The 18834-nt window shown below is 47.5% G+C and overlaps 1 protein-coding gene across 2 annotated transcripts; it reads right to left on the minus strand.

The window, feature by feature from the left end:
- Positions 1 to 292: 292 nt before the first annotated feature.
- On the minus strand, positions 293 to 16519 carry TBC1D25 (TBC1 domain family member 25). 2 transcript variants are annotated; one of them, XM_068099621.2, is made up of 7 exons: positions 16419 to 16519; positions 12325 to 12434; positions 5759 to 5910; positions 5538 to 5653; positions 4618 to 4812; positions 4114 to 4419; positions 293 to 4033 (listed from the first exon to the last, which is right to left on the minus strand). In XM_068099621.2, the coding sequence occupies exons 1-7, from the start codon at positions 16473 to 16475 to the stop codon at positions 2843 to 2845; spliced, it is 2127 nt and encodes a 708-aa protein (XP_067955722.2). In that variant the 5' UTR covers positions 16476 to 16519; the 3' UTR covers positions 293 to 2842. The 2 variants fall into 2 exon arrangements, with proteins under 2 accessions (XP_067955722.2, XP_067955710.2); XM_068099609.2 differs by having other exon boundaries at positions 5538 to 5677.
- Between the last annotated feature and the right edge of the window lie 2315 nt (positions 16520 to 18834).

Genomic DNA, 18834 nt, shown 5'->3' on the forward strand with positions numbered 1-18834 from the left:
TCCCTTCCCCTGCACCCTCCCCCCAAGCCCTCTCCCTCCCACAGATCTCCCGATGTGTCTGTTCTCTACTGTTGTACTTGTGTGCTTCCCTTTCTCTCCCCATCTCGTCTCCCGCTCCCCTCTTTATATGTTTTAAGTGTCCAATTATGTTTTTTTGTGATTAATGTTAGCTCTTACACGAGCCTCTATCTTGTATACAAAACAAACAAAAAAAAGCACATCTAACCCTACATTTCTGAATACAAACTCCTTAACGCATTGGCACGATGACAAAACACGTGCACAAGTAAAGTAAATCTTGCTTTGATAAAATTTTATTGCAACTCCACAGCTGTAAATGCAGAAAGTTCTCGAATGTGGGGGGAGCATGCATGAACACATGAACGGTACATAAAGTTATTGTAGATGGATCGATTTCCCATTTTAATACCATTTCTGGCCTCGTCTAACCATGCAATCTACGGGCCTGACTCGAATGCCGACGGTAATGTCATCGTTTACTACATCACCGAATGTTTGTTCGTATTCATAGTCAGCACGCCCGACTCTTAACTATCGTCGAATGAGTGAAGATGTTCGACTTCCAAGATATTTAAAAAAAAGGCCTTTTAACACTAAAGTTGCCCAAAAGTGCAGATGATTTTCGTACGTTTAACAAGGATCTACAGTGGAAGTGTAACTTCTTTAAGGGCTTCACATGGTGGAGGGGGAGGGTAGAAGGTGGGTGGTGGTAAGGAGGAGGGGAGAGGGTGGGTGGCGGTAAGGGGGAGGGGACGGGGTGGGTGGCGGTAAGGGGGAGGGGACGGGGTGGGTGGCGGCAAGGGGGAGGGGACGGGGTGGGTGGCGGCAAGGGGGAGGGGACGGGGTGGGTGGTGGCAAGGGGGGGAGGGGACAGGGTGGGTGGCGGCAAGGGGGAGGGGACAGGGTGGGAGGTGGCAAGGGGGAGGGGACAGGGTGGGAGGCGGCAAGGGGTAGGGGAGAGGGTGGGAGGCGGCAAGGGGTAGGGGAGAGGGTGGGAGGCGGCAAGGGGTAGGGGAGAGGGTGGGAGGCGGCAAGGGGTAGGGGAGAGGGTGGGAGGTGGCAAGGGGTAGGGGAGAGTGCATTGAACCTGTAGCCACATGCACCAAACTTGTTCTGTGACTAAGATTGCAAAGCCCGAAAACCAAAACCGATCCGAATCCAGAAACCGAGGCATTATCTCGCCACAAGTTTCCAGGAAAAACGAGTTGGATGAAGATAACAAATCTACCGGTTTTTTTTTTTAACCAATAAAATGAAATCCGAAAGGATTCTTACAATAGTTCTGCTCACCGAGGTTCAGCCATTCTGTCTTCCTGGAATTGAGACAGCGAAGCTGATCCATGGCTGCTTCTGAATGCGAAGGCCTGCGAGAGTCCACGTTTTTCACGTGCACAGAACCTAGTAACAATCACTGCGCCACGGAATTGGATTTAAACTCGTTGTCCGTGCTTTGAACGCCGAGAGCCAAAATTTCAACGCAACACGTATTCCGAGGCCATGGCAGCGTGCACACGAGTTGTGCCCACGAGACGCATGGCACACCATGTAAAATTGGGCACCGCAGCCAAAGAAAGAGTAATTGGCCATTTTTAGGCACCGTATGGTTTGATTTCAACCCACATCCACAGGCGTACTGAATGGGAAGGAAGCGTTGTGGTGAGGAAACTCTAATTGCACTTCTGAAGGTTTGGTGACCTGTACCTGTGCTCCCAAGTTATTATAACACGAGTTCCCTTTCAAGGAACTTCAACGCAGGAGAAGGCCATTCGGCCAATGAAGTTCTGGAGCAAGTTGAAAATCCATCAAATGTGCACAAGTCAGATGCCCAAACGATCTAAAGAATACTTTTTAAACCATCTTCATCCCAAATGCTTCATTTCTGCATGTTGGGCGGCTTAAAAAAAAAAAGAAGTGAGCTTAACTCCCGATAACCTTCAATTGAAGCAGGAACTTACACCAAGGTAACTCAGTACATTGGTCAAATAACAGGGGATCAAAAAAAGAGATAAATAACAGAGGAATATAACAGGGATCCAAAAAATCTAAATACAGTGGGAATTATGGACTTTCTTATTATGAACAAATAATCATCAAGTACCATGCCCTACGCAGACCGTTGGTGCTGCCGGAGCAATAATTGCATGGTGGCAATCCTGGTCGGTTCGCCTCTCCGACTTCGGAAGTCAGGGCAGGAATTTGTAATTCATTCATCGTGCCAGCGATAGCTTGCCTCCTCTTCATGAAGGACACCGTGGGGTCTTTAACGTCCACCAACCAAAGCCGGCAGACGGGACGCCCGTTTAACGTCCATCCAAGGGACGGTGGACACACATTGATGAATCGCCCAACCTGCGAAGCACCCGGATAACAGTTTATAGCCGGGTCGGGATTCAAACCCAGGCTAGACGGCTTAGGGGCGAGCGTGCATACCCCTTGGCCATCCTGCCAGGCCCGAACAAATAATCTAGTCCCCAATTAACCATTTTAAAGCTCAACACGGTTAAAAAAAAATGCGCACCAGAAGATAACCTGCCTGGTTATCAAAGAAGTGAAAAATGCCACATGGTCCTTGTACAGATTGCTCAGACAATAAAGCAGCAGATAAACGGACCTGAGAGGTGGACCACCGAACCGTAACAAACCCCTTGCTTCCGCATTCACACACCCTGACTTTGTGGTCTATAAAATAATGTTTCATTTACTTTTTAAAATGGAGGCCTTCTCAAATAAATCAAGAATCTTATCTCGTACCATTTGCTTGCTTCCAGAAAATAATTCTGTAATCGTTTCTTAAAAGTCCAGAGCAAATAAAAATAGAATTTCATGAGCAATCCGCTCCTCGAAGCTCACCGTTGCCATCTTCCTTCGCGTCTGGTCCAAGCAACCCCTGGCTTTGCTTCCCTGAAGCCGTTTGCTGTTCTGGTTGTCCGTTCTCCGCCGATTGTTCCTTCTCGCCTCCCTGTTCGCTTTTCACATGGCCGGAGGCCCCTTCTTTCTGCAGCCAGCACTCCGCACGAAGATATTCGGCAAACAGTGTGCGGGCACGCCGCAGCACGGGCACCAGCGGATGCCTTCGTACTAGCCGGTCAAAGTGAATCGCAAGGTCATTGTGGTCAAGGCGGGCCGAGATTACCGCGTCGCGCTGTTCCTGCAGCATGGCGACACAAAGGAATGGTAATAGAGGATTGCCAGCACCCAGGTCTTGAGGTGGAGGCAGTGCATTAGCGCAAGATTTATCTACAGCGATCGGTGAATGATGGGGGAGTAGAATCGGGAGAGGACTTGAGGCGGAGGGGGTGTTGGCCGAGGGAGACGCGGGGCTGCTGGCTGGTGAGACGAAAGGGAAAGTTCTGATTGAGTGGATGGCGGATGGGATTGAATCTGCGAGGGAAATATCTGGATCATTGCACTCAGAGATTGATGGAGGTGCAATTCCTCCTAACGATGTCACCCGTGCACTACACTGTTCAGGGGACGAAAGGGTGGCAGAGAGGGTATTGGAGGGTGATGGGCATAGAACGGGGGGAGAAAAAGAAGATTGTGGAGCAAGTTCAACAGCTGCTACATTGGAAGGAAAAGGAGGAATCGTGGATGACTGAGATGATGGTGATCCGGTAGTTTCGCTTTGCTGATTTATAAGAGTCTCCTCAAAAGGTAAGGCTTCAGGCTCAGTCAGTTGTAGCTCAGAAAATGGTGGGTCAGGTGGGAGTGCACCCCACATGACCTCAAGGGCACGCAGGGCATCGTCAAAGGCAAATTCTCGTTTCAGTTCCAGCAAGAGCCAGCGATAACAAAAGAATAGGTGGCCCGCACCGTGATCAGTGAGGTAAGCGTGAAATGCCGGGTCGTAGCGGTGAAGCAGTGCGGCCAGCTGTGAAAACTTGGCAGCCATAGCTTTCCCGTCAGGCCGGAAGCTGCTGTCGAGGCGACGCATGAGTCCACAGAAACTAACGTACGCTCGAGCATCATCCTCCATGACGAAGAGAAGTGGAGATGCAAGGTCGCTCATGCCCTGAGCATGGGATTACAAACAATCATCACCAATCAACGCACGATCACAGCAATATCATCTCAAATGCCGACAATACCAACCTGCACATAGCCAAGCGATGGATGAGTGAGGGCAAAGGTCACAAGAAGATCACGTAGGGCGACTATCCGGGGACAGTCGTCGGAACCAGCAAAGAACGGGTGGCCACGATCTGTTCGCAAAACGTCTTTGAGCACGGCCTGCTCGACCCCAGCTACATAGGCGCAGCCAGGCCCATCAGTACCTCGCCATGCCTGCCAGGCCTTGCACAGATCCTCATATTCGGTAGCCTTACGCCGCATGTACGCGAGGCGCTCAGTTGCACTCAGACCATTGGGGTAAACATTAAGGAGATGGCGCCAGACCACCTGCAACCACGGTATTATAAAAATCCATGAGGGGTTGATCTAACTTCAAACGCCATTTGTGATGACCCGTGCCATCCAGCACAATAACTTGTGTCAACCAATGTAAACCACGACTAAGGTTACAAACACGGTACCATCTATGGTTCTCTGTTTGGACATTTTCACAAACAGCGAAACATTCTGTCTCAGCAATGGTACCTTTCGAAGTGATGGTTCTATGCCACCATGGTAAACACGCAGGCGAAGGTCCTGCGGACGAGCAAGCTGACCGTCAGGCCCGAGGAAGGCCCGGAACTCTGCATCTGAAAGAGGTGGCGGTACCGGGGATCGAACAGAATCGTCCCCGTAGACGCCGCTCAAAGCCTGCTGCATGCGGGACAGGGTGCGTCCAACCTGCACGCAGCACCAGCAACTTTTGAGAAAACCGCAGTGGTGAATGTCGTTCACCATGCACCTCTTGCAAGTTTTACAGAATAGTTCATTGGGAGTGAACAAAGTACTGGTTGCAAAGAGATTTGTTGGTTCTCATGGCTAAATTTCACATTAGCGAGGGGGAGGGGGGGGGGGGGGGGGACATTCCACGACAAAGACGCAACAAACTATGCATTACAGAAGTTTGTTAGCGAGGTGAAAGACATAAGGGAATGGGCGGACATTCGGGAATGGGCGGATCCAATTATCTTAGAATTTTCAATCACACTTTAGATGTTCCTACAAACAGGAAAAGAGGAAAGCAGTAACCTGCAGATAAGGTTGGATTAGGTGAGGTTAATGGGAGTATAAAAGATCAGGGGATCGGGATGGGGGATGACATTGGACGGTGATGTAACACCGGCTCGGAGCCCTGGAGGGAAGAGTGGGAATGAACAGCCTCGAGGAGGAGAGGAGCTGAGTTTTTGTTTTGACCACAGTCTTCCCTGTGAAGGAAGTTGTGCTTCCTGATGGAGTGCTCTCTAGAACGTCGCATCAGCAGCTTTGGTCAATTAACGGTAACCAACTGTCGTCAGCATCATATTTAAACGGTGACTGCCTTAACAGGATGTGGAGTGGAAACAGAAAGTGGAGAGATACAAATGCTGACACAAGCCAGACAAATCTGCACAAACAATCAGACACACCTGTGAAATAAGCGTATGAGTGAATCCCAATGCACTGGGCCTGCGCTCCCACAGTTGTGGCACCATGTTTGGCACATCCCTCGGACTGATTACGTCCCAGTCCTCTAGTCCGGGGCCTGCAACGCGATCACACAAAAGCACTTCAAAGGCCTGAAAAGAGGTATGAACTATGACGTTTGATGGGGAAACAAATGTTCACGAGAAGGACAAAGCGCACTCACTGTCTGGCCGGGGACGAAGATCGAGCTTGAGATGTAGGTAAGGCCGGGCAGCTGCAAAAGCCGTTCTGAGGTCCCACTCTGATAGAAGGGACAAGTACACATCCTGGCCTCGCTCATCCCGACTCAGGTAACTCAGCAAGAATGCTCGTTTCCTTTCAGGGACACAATTTTAACAGTTTATGACAAGCAACAACACAATGCCCTTTGTCTTCATTATCTTCAGAAATCACTGATTGTTCATGTTCATGAATGTTGAAGAGAAACCACAGGAATTTCAAAAACTGTGAATTAGGTGATCCAATTGTTGATTTTTTTTTTTTCAATTTACATCCCTTCACGAAATGGGACATGAAGATTCATGTAAAGAAGGTATGTTGATGACTACTAGTGTCGTTGCCCTGTGATATCTGTACAAGCTCCTCATTAGCCTTAGAATGAATGAATGAATGAATGAATGTACAAGCTCCTCATTCGCCTTCGATAACTGTAAAAAAAAAAAAAAAAAAATCAACATGCCTGGTGTTGGCTTAGCGGTTAGGGTGCTGGCTTGGGATCGTAGGATCCTGGGTTTGAATTCCAGTCGATCGCTGAATTAACACCAGGGGGGTTGACTCAGCCCCTCATCCTTCCGAGGTCGGCAAATTGAGTACCAGTTCACTGGTAATTCCCCGTGTGTTGCAAGAGGCGACTAACAGGGTTGGGGCCGGCAGGGCATCCGGCTGTAAAACATTGCTTCAAAAAGGGGATCACGGTGCCGGAAAAAGGCCAACCCCTGCCCTGCGGGGAGAAATGGCCTCTAAAGGTGATATATATACTGTATGTATATATACAGTCACGTGAAAAAGTAAGTACACCCCATGTAAAGTTTTGACTTTTTCAACATATTTCAACATACAGCTATTTGATCTTCATTTCAACAATATTGATAGATAAAGGTGATATAATATAACAAATATCATGAAACATTTACATTTTGTAGTCCATTGTATAATTTAAATAAACATAAATGCAAATTTTGCATGTGGAAAAAGTAAGTACACCCCATGAAATGTTTTTTAAAATCTTTTTAACATATGTGGACATATCAATATTTGATCTTCATTTAAACAGTATCTATTGATAAAGGTGATCTAATTGAACAAAAAACAATGACAAATTCACTTTGCAATAATTTATTCAACAAAAAATTAACAGAGATGCCATTTCCTTCTGTGGAAAAAGTAAGTACACCCTTGGCTCTAAAAGGTGGTATTGCCCCCTTTGGCAGAAACAACCTCAAGGAGGTGTTTCTTATAACTGTCTACCAGTCTCTGACATCGACTGGGATAAATTTTTGCCCACTCCTCCATGCAGAATTATTTCAGCTGTGCGATGTTTGAGGGGTTTCTTGCGTGCACAGCTCGTTTCAAATCCCCCCACAACATATCGATGGGATTGAGATCCGGGCTTTGACTTGGCCATTCCAGAACCCTCAATTTCTTTCTTTTCAGCCATTCCTTGGTGGATTTACTGGTATGTTTAGGGTCATTGTCATGTTGCAAGGTCCACCTTCGGTTGAGCTTCAACTTTCGGAGAGATGGCCTCACATTATCCTCAAGCACCCTCTGGTACAATGAAGAATTCATAGTGGATTATATGATGGTGAGCTGCCCAGGCCCTGATGCAGCAAAGCTGCCCCAAACCATAATATTTCCACCACCATCCTTTACAGTTGGTATCAGGTTCTTGTGGTCAAATGCTGTCTTTAGTTTTCGCCAAACATGTCTTCTGGTACTGTGGCCAAATAGCTCTACCTTTGACTCGTCTGTCCAGAGCACATTGTTCCAGAAGTGCTGGTCTTTGCCTCGGTGTTCATTGGCAAAGTTTAGTCTTGCCCTGATGTTCTTTCTGGACAGCAAAGGTTTCCTCCTGGCACACCTCCCATGTAGATCAAATTTGTGCAGCCTCTTTCTAATGGTAGACTCGTGCACTTTGACATCAACAGTGGCAAGAGCTACCTGTAGGTCCTGTGATGACATTCTGGGGTTCTTAGAGACTTCTTTCAGCATCTTGCGGTCTGCTCTCGGGCTGAACTTGCTGGGGCGGCCTGGCCTAAACAAGTTGGCAGTTGTTTGGAATCTTCTCCACTTGTAGATGATGTTCTGGACAGTCGAATGATTGATTTAAAATTGTTTGGAGATCTTTTTAAATCCCTTCCCAGACTCGTAGGCATCTATAACCTTCTTTCTGAAGGCCTCAGAGAGCTCTTTTGATCTAGGCATGGTGATGCCGCAAACTTCAACAACAAAGAGCAAACCAAACTAAATGTCTGAGGTTTAAATAAGACAGGTTCCTCCAAGATCCTCTCTAACGATGTTCTAATCATTTTCACCTGAGCTGGTGCACCTGATTCTAACTTTCGGTATTTGAAGTAGTGATAAATGTCGGGGTGTACTTATTTTTTCCACATGTGAAATTTGCATTTATGTTCATTTAAATTATACAATGGACTACAAAATGTAAATGTTTCATGATATTTGTTATATTATATCACCTTTATCTGTCAATATTGTTGAAATGAAGATCAAATAGCTGTATGTTGAAATGTGTTGAAAAAGTCAAAACTTTACATGGGGTGTACTTACTTTTTCGCATGACTGTTATATATATATGCACCATTAACAAGCGTTATTATGCAATTCCATATAATTTCTCAGTAATTTATGTGGAGGGAGCGTCATCTTGCATTGGGATTCCCCCATTGGCTGTGAAATGTCATGTGACATTTCATAATGAACGAGGGACTCCACAAAGGAAACACATGGTTGCCTTGAGTAGAATCGTCATATGAGAACATTCTGGGAAGGTGTGCGCAAGTGTAACAAAGATGGAAAACTCGAGTCATGGCAAATGTACCCGATAAAAGCACGTGGGCAGGTTCTGTCATGCAATGCATTATGGGTAACGCCAAGATGGTGGTCAGCGGTGTGTCGTGGGCCATGGAACAACGGTATGTGATGAAGCTTTTATTGAAGGATGAAGTGAAACCCGCTGCAAATTACAGTAGACGTGTGAAACAGTTTGGTCATGATAGTCTCTCAAGAAGAAGAGTATTTGAATCGGCTCACAAGTCCAAATATGGCCGTGACCAAGTTGGTGATCTTCCCCGTGAACACGTTTCAGCGACATCTGTTACACCTGCCAATATCCAAAGAGATGAGCAACTGTATCCGATTAACTGTCGGATATCTGTGCGCACAAGAAGTTGAAATCAGTATCAGGTGTGCGCACCTGAAAACAAGTGATCAAGCATGGAATGGCACCATAGCGGCTCACCACTACCCAAGAAGTTCGAGACCATGACATCTGCGAGAAGGGTTGTTGGCTACAGTGTTTTGAGACTGCCAAGGACCGATCCATGTCGACGTCCTTTAACATTGAAAAAACCATAAACACCCAGCGCTATAGTAACCTACTACGCAATGTTTGCAATGCAATGTGGGAATTTCAAAATGGCGTAATCAACCCCAGAATGCTTGGTGTGCATTAGCAGAAAGCCTCCAGCAACGAGGTTAATTGGGGAGGTGGAACGCATATCATGCGTGCCAGATCAGGATTGTAACATAAAAGGGCTCATAAAGCTTCTAAAAGAAGCTGAAAATACTTGGAAATGTACCTGAGAAAAAGGGGTGTGCCTCTGCACAACAAACTTTCTGATGAATTAACCCAAAAATTTGATATATTGTAGCCCGTGCTGCAAACAAAACCTCCAGACGATGTGGGCCCATGAAAGGCTTGTGGGCGGGCTGTCAATGGATGTGCTCTATCCAACCTTCCCGATCAACCCTGCCAGTGAGTGGAGTTTGAACCTCGTGTGAGCAAAGCAGGCTTAATGATTTATTTAATGGATCTCTTCAATTGCATTGATGGCATATCATTGCCAACACTAGTGGGCACTCCCGCCTAGTGGGTGGGAGTACGCTTATTGGCCCACCCCGGATGGGCAATGTGCATCTTCCAATGTCTTGGAAATGGAATTTATAATTTTTGAAAGAAATTGTATTGATGACAACATATCATACTCCATAATCATACGAAAATGGAAGATATTTGTAATCAATATTGTAATCAACGCTGTTGAAAATTGGAGTTGAGAGGAATACGATGAGTCACGAAGTGAGGAAACACTAGGTGAGGAAAGAGTGTGATGAAGACGCAGCACCACCTAGATGGACCATTGCTTGCTGACATGGATAGATGCGATAATACCCAATTGGTCAGTGCTGTGACCAATGGACGAGTGAATAAAGGTGATATAGCAACAGCCACACAACCTCTATTTCTTATAGTAACATTCAGGCGAACTTCCCAAAGGAAGGTTTAATTGCTTCTTAACAGCGATGGGAAAATCATACGAGTGAAGAATATCGTGGGAGGGGCGATTTGAATTTTAGATTTTGCACTGGCACCGGTAGGTTAAAAACACACACCGCATGCGCAAAAGGCCCCGTTTACCATTTATACGTCATTTCAAAAGTCCTGTTTTGCCAGATGGTGGCCATGAATGCTCTTCAGTGGTGTTGATGACGCCAAATCTCACAGAGCAAGTTCCGCTGTTGCAACACCCACGCAGATGTGGTAAGAGGTTCTCAACCATCCAATATACAGACCAGGATTTATCACCTTGTAACTTTCACCTCTTTGTGCCACTTAAGGATCACTTGGGTGGCACCAAGTTTGCTAGTGACGAGGAAGTGAAGGCCAATGTCCTAAAGTGACTGCGTACCCATCCTAAAGGGTGACATTAAAGCACTGCCACACCGGTGGGACAAGCGTGTTTGTGTTGCTGTGGAATCAGTTGAGAAACGGTGAAAGTGGCACTGTTTTTGGAAGTTCATTTCTTTGTGTGGAATATCGCTCGTACATCTCACATGTATGTAACTGATCACCTGCACCAATAATGAAGGTGCAGATTGCTTGAACGAAGCACTTCAAATGATCCTTCAAGATAAGTTTTCAGGCATCCCGATTACAGGGTATTCCAAAATTGCTGTGTACTATAACCACCTTTAGAGGCCATTTTTCCCCGCAAAGCGGGGGTTGGCCTTTTTCGGGAACCGTGGTTGTTGTTGTTTTTCGGTCCCCTTTTTGAAGCAATGTTTTACGGCCGGATGCCCTTCCTGACGCCAACCCTTTTTGCCGCCTTTAACGACAAACAGGGAATTACCAGTGAACTGGTACTCAATTAGCCGACCTCGGAAGGATGACAGGCTGAGTCAACCCCCCTGGCGTTAATTCAGCGATCGACCGGGATTCGAACCCAGGATCCTAAGTTCTGATCCTAAGCCGGCACCCTAACCGCTAAGCCAACACCAGGCTGCAAACTCAAATTATTTTTGGGAATTTCTCCTTTGAAAAATCAGAACATGCCGGTACTTGGCAAAACATCGGAATGCTGACTATAAACAAAAGCAAAATAAATGCCTTCATAATGAGCTGAACGCCGAACTACGAAAGCTGTGGGTTAAACTACAGGGAGGTGAAAATTCGAATGAATAAGAATGGAACGGATTGGAAGTTTATCGGAAGAAAATGTTCTGATCACCTGTTCATGTTATCCGTGCTTTTGTGTTGTGCTGCCTGGTGGTATGTGAGGTAAAAGGTAAGTTGATTAATAAAATTATAGAATGTAAGCTGACAAAACTATTGAAGCCTTATTGGTTTTTAATAAACTACTACTACCTACTACCTACTACTACTACTGTCCCGATGCCAGGGAAGGTTTTTAGGCCCAAGTCCTTGAAGAATTGACTGGTCAGGCCTGACGTTCAACTAAAGGCGATAGGAATCCGTTCAGGGTGCTGGCAATAACTCGCCTGCTCTTCGCAAAAGACCCCTTTGGGACTTCATACTGCCCACCAACTAATGCTAGCAGATGGGATTCCCAGTTCATCGTCCTTGTGAGGTTGCCAGGGGATGGTTTTCGGGCCAATACGTATTTCACGAACTGGTTGGACAAGCCTGACGTCGACTGAAAGCGACAGGAATGTGCAATTTGTTCAGGGTAATAGCGATAACTGGCCTACTCTTTGCAAAATACCCCATTGTATATTTATAATGTCCACCAGCGAATGCTGGCAGCAAAGGAAGCCCAATTTGACATCCATCTAAAGGATGGTGCGTACATTGATGCATCGCCCTGCTTGCGAAATACCAGGATGACAGTTTATACCGGGGCCGAGATTCAAACCCAGGCTCGATAGCTCAGAGGCCTCTGGGCCATCGTGCCAGACCAATGGCTAGCGGTTCAATAAACTGAACTAACTTATCTAGTTTACCATTGTAATGTCACAATATGCTGTTCAACACTCTGGTTACCAGAAAAGTTGACCAAACTAGCCAACCTTATCTGGGCTTGTTCTAGTCACGGTGTCCAAAGTCAAATAACCGAAATGTTCATTAAAATCCTTCATATTTTGCTGAACAAATCCCCCAAAAAGAAGTCAACTTGCAGCGTGCCATTCATAGCTCTGGAACCCAAAACGATTCCGTGATAGTTCATAAAAGGAGCGCAACGTGCCACTTACCCACTGAGCTGAAAAGCACGCACGAGGATATGCTGCAGCACATCCAAGGAGGTGATCTGAGGGTCCACAGAGAAAGAGCGCGCCTCGGGCTGTGAAGATTCGTCATATTTCTGTTCAAAAGAAGAGAGCGATGCAACAGTGAGAAAAGACAGCCAGTTGTTACAATAGCTGCTTATAACCTTTGTAGTTACTCGCAGAGTAGCCGTCCTACAGGTGATCTTTCTCCAAGCGTGCAACACGTTTTTCTGACACGTCCCTTTATTTGGGTGGTGTATAGGCAACAGACTGCTGCCTCAATCGCTCCCCCCCCCCACCCCCCAAAAAAAACACAAGTAACATATGCGAAGCAAAAACATGCGTACTGCTTACATTTTCACGAATTAGGCCTTCTTATAAGTGTGACCTCCCCCCACCCAAAGGAAGAAAATGCCAATGTGGGCGAATTTCAAAACTTGATGGAATAAAACGAAACTTGCACAGGTACAACATCAGGATGCCCTCATGAATTCCTGAAAATTTCAGCTTCCTAGGTCAAATCCTCTCGGAGGGGTAGATGATACATACATACACATATATGCCATAGCTCCCTCATCGAATGATGATGATGATGATGATGATGAATGATGATGGGACAACTGACAAACAGGTCCGTCTCCTTCTCCAATATTTGGTGTGGATTGAACTGCTATGGCTGGCTGGTCACTCTTGCAAACCCGTACTTAGTAAACATGTTGAGGATGCCAAAACCCTCTATCATAAGTCGAGGGAGGCCTTCATCTTGCAGTGGACCGAAATAGGCTAAGATGCGGGCGGGAGCATCTCCAACTCGTGGAGATGTACATCACACTCTGGACAAGGACATTAGGCAACATTAGCATACTTTTTCAGAACTACAATAACACAAGTAGACAATGGACAAATCGACACGGTACAATTTATGAAAGACCCCCGCGTTCCCTTATTGATAAAAAGTACTAATCCGGTTGTCCTCCCTGCCTTCCCTTCATTGCGCTGAATATCGAATGCTGCATTCTTCAAAAAAGGGATTTTGCGTTCTTGTCCAAGACATTCTCAAGACAAAAATCCTGTCTGAACATATTATACGTAATGTAATGGTCGGTAACGCGTTTAATATATGCCATCAGCATTCACCAAATTAACTTGGAACATGTGGCTGCCACCTACTTTCATTTATTTGTGATGGCTCCAGATCCAATTGCTGGGAGGAGGAATGCCGGAAAAAATAATTTTGATCAGGGACAAATATGGAAGGCGTATGGGGATTGGAGAGAGGGGAAAAGAGGTAGTGTACAAGGGTAGAAAGGAAATCCACACGAGGGCAGAGAGGAGGTCAGAAAATATATTTGGCCCATTCTGGATACGTAATATGTCGAAGGCCCTTTAGACATACAAAGCACAGGGATATTGTTTGGATGATTAGTTTTCCTGCCAGGGTATTAGGTATGCAGCTAGATAGGTGGTAGATACAAATTGCCATACGCTTCACTGAGTATCAGGAAGCCCATGGCAAGTCATCAAAGTTGCTGCTTGAGAACCAATCGTGGACAGTGCAGGAATTAGGAATTAGGTTGGGGTACCAGTATTACATGGTAGACCCTAAACCTAAATGGTAGAACTTTCCCCCTTTTTTGGTAAATTTTCTCAATTTATGCGAGTTCTAATGGGCATGAAACTCACGTAAGGTGGGGAAATTTAACAAAAAGGGGGAAAGTTCCACCATTATGGAAGATACGTGGAAACCAGGTCCAACCGGTCATCTCGTCAAACTTCAGAATCTGACAAGTTTTGTTTTTTACTGAAAACCGCCGTTCTGGAACAATACATCCAGGGAGGTGCTGGATCTCGGAGCATGCCACCCTTTTGGTGTGGACGTAAATCTGACCTGACGAGCTGTTTTTCGGTGGACAGTCTCGGCTGAAGACCACTCGGCGGTCGAAACGCCAAGCCCTGTGTGCATCAAGACCACGCTTCTTGTAGGATCAAATGGGATCCTCCATCCTTATTGATGTGATCCACTGTTACGCAGTAACCAATATCGATCTGGATGACGTCATGTGGCATGTGGACCGACACGCAAGGCCCTGGGTCACATGAGTGCACCAGTTGGTGGTGGTTCCTTAATTTCTGTGTGCATCAAGACCACGCTTCTTGTAGGATCAAATGGGATCCTCCATCCTTATTGATGTGATCCACTGTTACGCAGTAACCAATATCGATGTGGATGACGTCATGTAGCATGTGGACCGACACGCAAGGCCCTGGGTCACATGAGTGCACCAGTTGGTGGTGGTTCCTTCATTTCTGTGTGCATCAAGACCGAGCTTCTTGTAGGATCAAATGGGATCCTCCATCCTTATTGATGTGATCCACCGTTGCGCAGTAACCAATATCGATCTGGATGACGTCATGTAGCATGTGGACCCACACACAAGGCCCTGGGTCACATGAGTGCACCAGTTGGTGGTGGTTCCTTCATTTCTGTGTGCATCAAGACCGAGCTTCTTGTAGGATCAAATGGGATCCGCCATCCTTATTGATGTGATCCACCGTTGCGCAGTAACCAATATCGATCTGGATGACGTCATGTAGCATGTGGACCCACACGCAAGGGTCTGGGTCACATGAGTGCACCAGTTGGTGGTGGTTCCTTCATTTCTGTGTGCATCAAGACCGAGCTTCTTGTAGGATCAAATGGGATCCTCCATCCTTATTGTTGTGATCCACCGTTGCGCAGTAACCAATATCGATCTGGATGACGTCATGTAGCATGTGGACCCACACGCAAGGCCCTGGGTCACATGAGTGCACCAGTTGGTGGTGGTTCCTTCATTTCTGTGTGCATCAAGATCGAGCTTCTTGTAGGATCAAATGGGATCCTCCATCCTTATTGTTGTGATCCACCGTTGCACAGTAACCAATATCGATCTGGATGACGTCATGTAGCATGTGGACCCACACGCAAGGCCCTGGGTCACATGAGTACACCAGTTGGTGGTGGTTCCTTCATTTCTGTGTGCATCAAGACCGAGCTTCTTGTAGGATCAAATGGGATCCTCCATCCTTATTGATGTGATCCACCGTTGCGCAGTAACCAATATCGATCTGGATGACGTCATGTAGCATGTGGACCCACACACAAGGCCCTGGGTCACATGAGTGCACCAGTTGGTGGTGGTTCCTTCATTTCTGTGTGCATCAAGACCGAGCTTCTTGTGGGATCAAATGGGATCCTCCATCCTTATTGATGTGATCCACCGTTGCGCAGTAACCAATATCGATCTGGATGACGTCATGTAGCATGTGGACTCACACACAAGGCCCTGGGTCACATGAGTGCACCAGTTGGTGGTGGTTCCTTCATTTCTGTGTGCATCAAGACCGAGCTTCTTGTAGGATCAAATGGGATCCTCCATCCTTATTGATGTGATCCACCATTGCGCAGTAACCAATATCGATCTGGATGACGTCATGTAGCATGTGGACCCACACGCAAGGCCCTAGGTCACGTGAGTGCACCAAACACTGTACACCCCAACTCAGACCTCCACGTCCCATTAACGCCATAATAAAACCTACAGGGTTATTTCACTAGATGATAAAGGATCAACTCCAATCGACTTCGGGTTTCGTGGCCTGGGTGAAAGAACAACATTACAATTACCTGTGAATACGTGGATGTACAGTGCACTGTACGTACAGTAATGCAGTGCTAATTATTTAGCAACGAACAGCAGGTCGATGCGCTCAGTGACATTTTGTATCCATTTTTCAACAATGACAAGACATGATCCATTCACAGGAAAACGATAAACCGGTAGTACTGAGTAGATTACGTTTGACTAGCGCGTAATGGAGAATCTGCCGCAGACAAGACGGAGAGGTGTAGTTGGCAGCAGTGACAGGAGGACAAAACACAGACAATGCGTAAGAAAGAACACACAGAGCGAGTTGGACAAACCGACGGACGGGCGCACCCGGAGAGACGGATTTCGCGGGGAGTTTGGGAAGGGAGGACAGAGGGAGTCTTTGGCCTCCTGAGGTGAGGGTGAGGATTTAGTGAGGAGGATTCTCACCTTCACTTTCACCCTCACCACGTCAAACTCCTCCATGGAACTACCACGCACCGCCATGCCGGGGCTGAGGAGTGAGGCCGCGACGAGGCAACACGGGTGGGGGTTGGCGTTGGGGGAGGAGAAACGGGCGGGATGGGATGGGGAGGAAGAAAGAATCTGGAGTGAAATGCTGAAGGGAGATCGGTTTGTATTGGTGGAGAGAGGATTGTGGGAGGAGACTGTGGGGCAGGGAGAAGATCGTGGGGTGGGGAGAGAGACCGAGGGCGAGGGGTGGAGACGTGGCGGGGAGACCAAGGGATGAAGAAGTGATGATGGTGGGAGTGGAGACCGTATGGTGGACAGGAGTTTGTTTGAGGGATGGGACAGATTGTTTGAAGGACGGGGTGGAGTTTGCTTGAGGGATGCGGAATACTTTGCTTGAGGGATGGGGAGGCGTCTGTTTGAAGGATGGGGAGGAGTTTATTTGAGGGATGAGGAGGAGTCTGTTTGAGGATTTGGGGAAGTGTTTGCTTGAGGGATGGGCGGAATTTGTTTGAGGGATGGCGAGGAGTTTCTTTGAGGGATAGCGAGGAGTTTTTTTGAGATATGGCGAGGTGTTTGTTTGAGGGATGGCGAGGAGTTTCTTTGAGGGATAGCGAGGAGTTTGTTTGAGGGATGGCGAGGAGTTTGTTTGAGGGATGGCGAGGAGTTTGCTTGAGGGATGGGCGGAATTTGTTTGAGGGATGGCGAGGAGCTTTTTTTTAGATATGGCGAGGAGTTTGTTTGAGGGATGGCGAGGAGTTTGCTTGAGGGATGGCGAGGAGTTTGCTTGAGGCATGGCGAAGAGTTTGCTTGAGGGATGGCGAGGAGTTTGCTTGAGGGATGGCGAGGAGTTTGCTTGAGGCATGGCGAGGAGTTTGCTTGAGGGATGGCGAGGCGTTTGCTTGAGGGATGGCGAGGGGTTTGCTTGAAGGATGGCGAGGAGTTTGCTTGAGGGATGGCGAGGAGTTTGCTTGAGGGATGGCGAGGAGTTTGCTTGAGGGATGGCGAGGAGTTTGCTTGAGGGATGGCGAGGAGTTTGCTTGAGGGATGGCGAGGAGTTTGTTTGAGGGATGGCGAGGAGTTTGTTTGAGGGATGGCGAGGAGTTTGTTTGAGGGATGGCGAGGAGTTTGCTTGAGGGATGGCGAGGAGTTTGCTTGAGGGATGGGCGGAATTTGTTTGAGGGATGGCGAGGAGTTTTTTTTTAGATATGGCGAGGAGTTTGTTTGAGGGATGGCGAGGAGTTTGCTTGAGGGATGGCGAGGGGTTTGCTTGAGGAATGGCGAGGAGATTGCTTGAGGGATGGCGAGGAGTTTGCTTGAGGGATGGCGAGGAGTTTGCTTGAGGCATGGCGAGGAGTTTGCTTGAGGAATGGCGAGGAGTTTGCTTGAGGGGATGGCGAGGAGTTTGCTTGAGGGATGGCGAGGAGTTTGCTTGAGGGATGGCGAGGAGTTTGCTTGAGGGATGGCGAGGAGTTTGCTTGAGGGATGGCGAGGAGTTTGTTTGAGGGATGGTGAGGAGTTTGTTTGAGGGATGGCGAGGAGTTTGTTTGAGGAATGGCGAGGAGTTTGAGGGATGGCGAGGGGTTTGCTTGAGGGATGGCGAGGAGTTTGCTTGAGGGATGGCGAGGAGTTTGTTTGAGGGATGGCGAGGGGTTTGTTTGAGGGATGGCGAGGAGTTTGCTTGAGGGATGGCGAGGAGTTTGCTTGAGGGATGGCAAGGAGTTTGCTTGAGGGATGGCGAGGAGTTTGTTTGAGGGATGGCGAGGAGTTTGTTTGAGGGATGGCGAGGAGTTTGTTTGAGGGATGGTGAGGAGTTTGCTTGAGGGATGGGCGGAATTTGTTTGAGGGATGGCGAGGAGTTTGCTTGAGGGATGGCGAGGAGTTTGCTTGAGGGATGGCGAGGAGTTTGCTTGAGGGATGGCGAGGAGTTTGCTTGAGGGATGGCGAGGAGTTTGCTTGAGGGATGGTGAGGAGTTTGCTTGAGGGATGGCGAGGAGTTTGTTTGAGGGATGGCGAGGAGTTTGTTTGAGGGATGGCGAGGAGTTTGTTTGAGGGATGGCGAGGAGTTTGTTTGAGGGATGGCGAGGAGTTTGCTTGAGGGATGGCGAGGAGTTTGCTTGAGGGATGGGCGGAATTTGTTTGAGGGATGGCGAGGAGTTTTTTTTAAGATATGGCGAGGAGTTTGTTTGAGGTATGGCGAGGAGTTTGCTTGAGGGATGGCGAGGGGTTTGCTTGAGGCATGGCGAGGAGTTTGCTTGAGGGATGGCGAGGAGTTTGCTTGAGGGATGGCGAGGAGTTTGCTTGAGGCATGGCGAGGAGTTTGCTTGAGGAATGGCGAGGAGTTTGCTTGAGGGGATGGCGAGGAGTTTGCTTGAGGGATGGCGAGGAGTTTGCT

Source organism: Myxine glutinosa, chromosome 1 (assembly GCF_964187855.1).
Source record: "Myxine glutinosa chromosome 1, kmMyxGlut1.1, whole genome shotgun sequence".
Taxonomy (NCBI): domain Eukaryota; kingdom Metazoa; phylum Chordata; class Myxini; order Myxiniformes; family Myxinidae; genus Myxine; species Myxine glutinosa.

Excerpts from the sequence above, each read along its gene's own strand:
- TBC1D25 (XM_068099609.2), bottom strand. The coding sequence starts at position 16,475 with ATGGCGGTGCGTGGTAGTTCCATGGAGGAGTTTGACGTGGTGAGGGTG. Across the intron at positions 5,911-12,324 it reads CGTGCTTTTCAGCTCAGTGG|GAAACGAGCATTCTTGCTGA; the intron begins GTAAGTGGCACG and ends TGTCCCTGAAAG. Across the intron at positions 4,420-4,617 it reads TAGAACCATCACTTCGAAAG|GTGGTCTGGCGCCATCTCCT; the intron begins GTACCATTGCTG and ends CCGTGGTTGCAG.